The 7,624-nt window shown below is 50.2% G+C and overlaps 1 protein-coding gene across 3 annotated transcripts in view; it reads right to left on the minus strand.

Annotated features, from left to right (window-relative positions):
- Positions 1-7,624, minus strand: part of EFR3B (EFR3 homolog B) — a 111,702-nt gene that overhangs the window by 31,817 nt on the left and 72,261 nt on the right. For all 3 annotated transcript variants that reach the window (XM_006162217.3, XM_027765800.1, XM_006162216.3), the window contains exon 5: positions 539-660. In XM_006162217.3, the coding sequence (XP_006162279.1) occupies positions 539-660 (122 nt within the window). The remainder of the gene's footprint in view (positions 1-538; positions 661-7,624) is intronic.

Consider the following 7,624-nt stretch of genomic DNA (forward strand, 5'->3'; position numbering starts at 1 on the left):
TTGCTATAGGGCGCGTGCGCTCGCCAGACAGAGAGAGAGAGAGAGACAGAAAGCAGGAAATCACCCCCCAGGGGGGATGGCCACGCCGCAATCCCTTCTCCTCCACTCTCCTCTCGGGATCTTGGGCACGCACGCACATGCGCCCGGCGTGAGTTTAAGCCACCGGGTCCGGGACTCGAACCACGGTCGACTACGTGGGAGTCCAGCGACATAGCCATTATGCTAATTGCTGGTCCCAGAACACGTGTGCTTCTGAACAGGAGTGTGTGTGTGTGTCTTCACTGACTCTCCAGTTGGGCTTGAAGGACCGTTATCCTCCTCTAGGCCTGTCTTCTGGCCCAGCAGGCTTCCCTTCAGAATCCCTGTGCTGGGAGCCCAGCACTGCTGGCTTGCCCGCTGAATCCAGCCAGGTGCTCCTCTGCAACCTTAGTGCGAAGTGTGTATCGGGGAGGCAGATTCGCTGCCCTGGCTGGAAGCGCACGAGACCCAGCGACGCATCGGCCCTGAGCCGAGCAGCCCCTCGCCCTGCCCTACTCACTTAGTCTTGATTTCCAAGTCATCATGGCTCGAGTGGCACATTTCGCTGAATCGGGACACAAAGAAGTCATAGCTCCGGTGGTAGGACGGGGTGTCCTCCTCGATGTTGGCAAACTTCACAAACTGTCGGGGAGGAAAGAGATGCACATGAGGGGTGCCCTAGTGTGCTCCTCACTTCTGCGGGACCCAGGCCCCTATCATGGAAAAGCCACAGGAAGCTCGCAATCTGGACTCAGCTCTGGTTGGCCTCCCAGAGCATGCCTGGGACGTGCACTGCAAATCCTGCCACCTGTCCCATCTACACAGAACTGGAAACAACGGCCCTACTTAAGCCTTGCCTGCTGGGGGAAGCTGAGGACAGGATGAAGGGAAAATGAAGGAGACTCCCCTGGCGCCTGCCCCCTTCCCACCCAGAACTGCACAAACACACTTAGCTCACAGGCTCAGGAAAACACTGACACCAAGCAAACTAGTGTCAAAGCACGCAACACCACCCTAGAGTGAATTCTGGGACATGGAACAAATCTGAAACACAACTAAAAATGGAATCGCATTGTATTGTTAAATACATATATTTTTTAAAGAATTATTTTATTTAACTTTATTTATTTATTTTTTTAATTTGACCAGAGAGGGACAGAGAGGGAGAATGTGAGAAAGCAAGCCACCAGGTCCGGGACTCAAACTGTGGTCAGCCATGTGGGAGTCTGGTGCCCTTAACCACTGTGCCACTTGCCAGCCCCTGTATTGTTAAATATTGGAGTGAAGGTTTTTTTTTCTTTTTTTTTTTTTTTTTGCTATAGGGTGAATGTACTCACCAGAGAGACAGAAAGAGAGATAGTGAGAGAAAAAGTGAGAAATCACTCCTAGCGGGGATGGCCATGCCACAATCCCTTCTCCACTATCCTGGTATTTTGGGCACACGTGCACACACGTACCCAGTGTCATCTTCAAGCAGCTGGGTCCGGGACTCAAACCACGGTTGGCCACGTGGGAGTCCAGAACTTAACCACTATGCCACCTGCTGGCCCCTGGCTTGGCAAGTCTTCGTCTGCATTCTCGATCATCAGATTTCTCCACCATCACTGTGCCACACAGCTGCTATCTAAATTAGGACTTAATTCCAACCGAGTCTCTCAGGGAAGCCAGAATCCCGGCCTAAAAGGAGTCCGAGTACTAACAACTTAATCTAGTTCTTAGAGGCTATTTAATTGTTCTAGGTCTAGTAACCCGAAGAACCCTACAAAGATTAGATTTACAATGAAATACCTTTTCCATGATTGGGCCTTGTATTATTTAGGTTTTACAAACATTTGGTGGTTTAAAAAGAGATACGGTTCTTCCTAAAGTATCTAGTTAGTGTGCTCAAAATATGCAGCGTTAATTGTTAACCTATGTCCTATTGAACTATGTTAAAGTTAACAACATTTGCTGCATGAAAAGCAGCAGCTTCCCCAAACATCATTAACTATTGTAGAATTCCATTCTTGTAATAATAGACATGCAATTATTTTCTACTGACTGACAGAAGCTCAACATATAAAGCAGATACAGAGATCTTTTCTTCTCGGAGCCAGCAGGTGGTATGGTGGTTAAGGGGCTGGCCTCCAACATGGCTGATCATGGTTTGAGTCCCAGCCCTGGTGGCTTGAAAATCATGCTGAGCATGGGGGCGTGCATGCCCAAAGTCCAGAGAGGAGAGTGGAGGAGAAGGAGCGTGGAGGAGAATGGAGGAGAGAGAGCAGCGTGGCCATCGGGTACCATGTCAGATATCCTCTCCTCACTCTGCCTCGTGTCACCGCCCTAGCTGTGAACGGGCCTGTGTAACTTCTCCTCCTCTGTAAGGACCTATGTCCTTGGGTGGTCACCTGGGGTAAACGAGGGGAGGTATGCAGAGTGACAACGCCCCAGCAGTCACGGTGACAGTAGTTGTCTATGGCCAGCACATCAGCTCTGGGCTAGGCTCCAATGCCAAAGGGGCACAGCCAGGAGCCCAGATGGGCACTGTGCCCCATTGCAGGCAGCACTCTTCGGTGTGACCGCAGAGGGTGGGAGAGAAGCCATGCTGCCACACAGTGATTCCCAAGGCTGGGCATGGGGAGGGGGCAGAGGGCGAGGGGCACTGGAAGATGACAGTCAACACGCCTGAGGCACCACTCGGGTGCAATAGTGAGGGCCAGAGCCCAGCACGGAGGGCGGAGGGTGGCACTAGGCAGTGAGCTCACGCAGCCATCACTGCAAAAGCAGGAAGAAAGGGCAGAACGGTTGTTTCTCTTTAAAATGTACGTATCGGGGCATAGCGGTTAAGGCAGCTGGATCTCACGTGGCCGACTACATGGATCCATCTCAGACTTGGTGGCTTAAAAACCATGCCAGGTGGATTAATGGTGAGAGACATTTTCAGTGCCCCAAATCCTCAGAGGCAAATGGAGGAGAAGGGATTGCAGCATTGCACCCCCAGGGGGGGTGGTCTTTCTCACTTTCACTTTCTCTCCAGTGAGGGCACGTACCCTATAACAAACTAAAAACAACAAACAACCAATAAAATGTCTGCATCACCTCCTAGGAACATGAATACAGTAGGGAAGAGTCAGAAAAACTCCCTGAGCTAGAATAAGAGGACCTGTGTATTTTCAATGCACAATATTAGTTAAGGTTCTTATTCTAAGAGGCTTAAACTTGTCATGGCCCCTGCAGGATTCCGTACCGCCCAGTCACAGAAGCACCGTGTCTGCTGTAGCCGGGCACTGCACAAGTGCCTTCGGAGCATCACTGATGACACAGCGCCGTGTGCATCCCATGCCGAGACCCCGCCTGTGTTCCCCTACCCTAGAAAAGTGAATTTCAAATACAGTTGTAGTAAAGCTTGTTTGCCTTGGTTGAACTCATATCTCGTACCATTAGAAGCCTTCAAAATATTTAAAAGACATGAAGAGGTGTAAGTCCTCGAAAAGTTGTTCAAAGACCCAGGAATGGTCCAACTGGCCCAGCTAACACCTGTGCTCAAGGACAATATTCAGTGTTTCCACGGCATTAGCTGTTTACACGTCTGTGTCAGCGTTCTCTCTGCCGCTATCTTCCATGTCATCTGCTCTGTGTCAAACCCCCCTCTGCCTCTCTCTTATAGAATGTCCGCGAGCCCATTTAGCCCCACCAGGATAATCCAGGATAATCTCCCCATTGCGAGATCCTTAACTTAATCACAGCTGCAAAGCCCAAGGATTAGCAGGTAGACATCTTTTGGGGACCATTTTCAGCCTATCACAATATCCACTCTTGGATATGTTCAGCAAACGAGTGAGTTGGGCAGGACAGGGATTGCTCCATTGTAGAGACCAGGAGACCGAGGCTGAAGGGAACAAAGCAGTTACTGCAGACCAATCAGCTGTGACAGGTATGGCTGGGCCTCACACGTGGGGAGTCTGATATGGAATCTTGTGTTCTTTGCCCTTTAAATGTTAATGTGCACCAGAACTACCTGGAGAGCTTGTTAAAATGGGGTCAGTAGGTGGCATGGTGGTTAAGGTGCTGGACTCCCACATGGCTGACTGCGGTTCAAGTCCTGGACCTGGTGGCTTGAAAATCATGCCAGGCACATATGTGTATGTGTCCAAAATCCTGAGAGGAGAATGGAGGAGAGAGGATTGCAGCATGGCCATCCCCCTGCAGGGGTGATTTCTCAATTTCCCTTGCTATCTCTTTCTCTGTCTCTCTGGCAAGTGCACACAATCTGTAACAGAAACCTTAACAAAAAGTATACTTCAGAGCCACTCCAGGTCTATTGAATAGGCATCTAGGTGTAGGGCTTAGGTATTTGTTTTCTTTTTTGATTTCTCTCTCTCTCTTTTTAAAAGTTTCCAGAGTGCACAAGAGCTTGCCAGAGAGAAAGACAGAGAGACATAGAGAGAGGGAGATAGCACCTTTCATGGGCAATCCCTTCTCCTTTATTTCTCCACCCTATTGGGATTTGGGGCACATATGTACATGCACCTGGCATGTTCTATAAACCACTGGGGGCCAGGATTTGAACTGCAGGATCAGCCATGTGGTCAGCCTGGTATCTGCATTCTTACAAACCCCCCAACTACTCAGACGATTGACAGACCAAATGTCCTTTGCCCCAGGGAAGCTGGGCCAGTGGCCATGGAAAAGCCTAGGGCTGTTGCCATTGGTAACGGAGGTCAGTCAGGGCTGGACAGATAGGTGGCTACCACTTTTGCAAGGAGCAGTGGGCGGCTGGGGATTGGATAGGTGGCTTTACCATGGCTCAGTCTCTGAAAGACATTGTCCTCCACTCTGGGCCCAAGACTGTCCAGAAGGCTCCAGTTCTGAGGCTCAGGCTGTTACTATTTCATTCTTTCATTCTACCGAGACTCTTGCTCTGTTATGGGGTCTAGTGAGACTGCACTGAATGCCAGTCCGAGCCTCCCATACAGAGGGTGTGTGCTCCATTTAGAGCATTATGGCAAGCAACAGACTAACAAAATATGCATTTTAAAAATATTTATTTATTCATTCATTTTAATTTGACGAGAGAGAGGGAGAGAAAGCAAGCCGTCAGGTCTGGGACTCGAACCATGGGCAGTTATATGGGAGTGTCCAGTGCCTTAACCACCACGCCATCTGCTGGTCCCCACAATACATGTTTTTTAGTGCCAGGACCTCTGAGCAGCCTTAGGAACCCTCAGTTTGATGGTAAGATAGGAGGAGCTTCCCTTCCCTGAGTCTGGAAGTATGAAAGCACAGACACATCAGACAATGGGCAATCGGATGACTCTGTTGGCCTGTGGAGCCCCTGTGGAGGCGGCTCCCAGACAGCCCACCCCACGCTGCTCCTGAATCTTCCAGGGGTTGACGTGACGGAGCCAGACTGGAAATGATGGTGATTGGGATTCAGAGCGTCTAACAGGAGTGTTTCATGGGAGCCCCAGCCAAGGGACCCCTTCCCCATGGAAGTCCACCTGGGCAATGTGCAGAAGCCTGACTGAGACAGGCTGGGTATCGGGGGAGGAGGGCCTCATCTCTCACGTAAGGAAAGGCAGTGTGTGCTCTGGCTAGGAGAAGGGGTCTGGAGCCTGACTGCATATTTAAACCCCAACTCCTGCACTTACTAGTGGGGTGATCTGGAGCAAGTTCTCGTGTTCCCTGTGCCTTAGTGGCCCCATCTGTAAGACGAGCCCCTTTCTCAAGAGCTTGCTATGACTAATGCCAGCTGCCCTGCCCATCGCGGTTCACAGGTGCCTCCTCGTGCTTCTTCCTGGTACGCTGCTGGCTTTTTGCTGTCAATACTGAGTTTTCACTGGTCCATTTTATTTTCTTTTTTTCAGTTTGTCAGAGGGTACAGTGAGTGCATGTGCTCACAGGAGAAAAACGGAATGGGAAAGTGAGAAAGCATCTCCCACGGGGAATGGTCACACTGCAATCTCTTCTCCTCCATCTCTCCCTTTCAGGACTGGTGGGTTTTTCAAACTGATGGGTCTGGGACTCAGACCTTGTAGTCAGCCATGTGGGATCCAGCCACATGAGTTACCATGCCACCACCGGCCCATGGTCACTTCTTTGTTTAAATGCAAGAGACAGTAGGTTTTCTTGTCTGTTTCACCCCTACCATTGCTAATTCATACCTTACAAATGCCTTTTATTAAAATGCTAGTTGCCCGATGCATGAAATCATGAAAGAATAAAGTTGAGGTTTTTGTTTTGTTTTGAGCTAATGACTTAGAAAGTCTCCATAGCAACGAACTGGAGATTCTGAACATGTGACACTTTAAAAGCCATGGGCGCTGCTAGGGCCATCCTTTCAGATCAAAGTTCTGGCTCTTTATATGTAACAAAGGGTGCTAAGCTAGCCTAGAGATCCCGCCCTCCAGTCCAGGCAGGCAAGAACCACAGTAGTGTAAAGCGGAAGGTTACCAAGGGCCTGGGTCAATGAAGAGCACGCAAGCTTCAAATATTGACACTGCACAAATAGCTCTCTCCGGGGCTGGCAAAGGGAGGCGGAGACCACACCTCAGTCAAGTCGGACATTCCCTCTCCTAAAGATGGAGAGGCGAGCCCAAACAACCTCCCGGCATCACCAACAGCTAACAATACCAGGCACAGGGCCAGCAGGTGGCGTGGTGGATAAGGGCGCTGGATTTCCACATGGCTGACCACAGTTTGAGTCCCGGACCTGGCGGCTTGCTTTCTCACTTTCCCTCTCTCTTTCTCTCACTCTGTCCCTTTCTGGTCAAATGAAGGAAGGAAGGAAGGAAGGAAATAAAGAAGGAAGGAAGGAAAATAATTTTTTATGAAATAGTAAAGTAATGGGACAGTTAGTGTAATGGCTATGTTGCTGGACTCCCATTTAGTTGACCATGGTTCGAGTCCCGGACCCAGTGGCTTAAACTCATGCCGAGCGCGTGTGCGTGCATGCCCAAGATCCCAAGAGGATAATGGAGGAGAAGGGATTGCAGCGTGGCCATCCCCCCTGGGCGGTGATTTCTCGCTTTCTGTCTCTCTGTCTCTCTCTGTCTTTCTGGTGAACTCACATGCCCTATAGCAAAAACCTCTCAAAAAAATAGTAAAATAATTTTTAAAAAATACCAGGCACAGACAGAACCCCCTCCCACAGTTGGAGGACTACAGTTACCTACGCAAGGAGGATGGGATCTGCTTCTTTGCTTCACCAAAACAATCCTTAGTTGAAAATCAGACCTTACAAACCACATGGTCTTGACTTTAACACTGCCTGTCCCTTTCCCCCCACTGCCCTTGAGTAGAGTGACTCTGAGAGCCGTTCCTCACTGACCATAGAAAGTCCCCCTGTGACTTGACCATGACCTGAGAACTCCCTGTCTACCAGCCAAGGCTGGTGATTCTCTAGAGCTATGACAGGCATTCCAGTCTCCCCATACGACACCAGCCCTCCTCTGCCCTCCTCCAAGATTCCTTGAGAAACTGGCTGTGGTTCTAAGAACTCCTGGGAAGTCTAGCTCTTGCTGCCTCCAGAAGTCTCCCCTCCTGGCCCTGAGCCCCACACGCTGGCCGCCAAGGCCTGCACGCAGGAAGCACAGACGAGGCAGGGGCAGCCGCCCCCGTGGCGAGG

The sequence above is a fragment of the Tupaia chinensis genome, unplaced genomic scaffold, assembly GCF_000334495.1.
Source record: "Tupaia chinensis unplaced genomic scaffold, TupChi_1.0 Scaffold139757_1, whole genome shotgun sequence".
In the NCBI taxonomy this organism is placed as follows: Eukaryota; Metazoa; Chordata; class Mammalia; order Scandentia; family Tupaiidae; genus Tupaia; species Tupaia belangeri.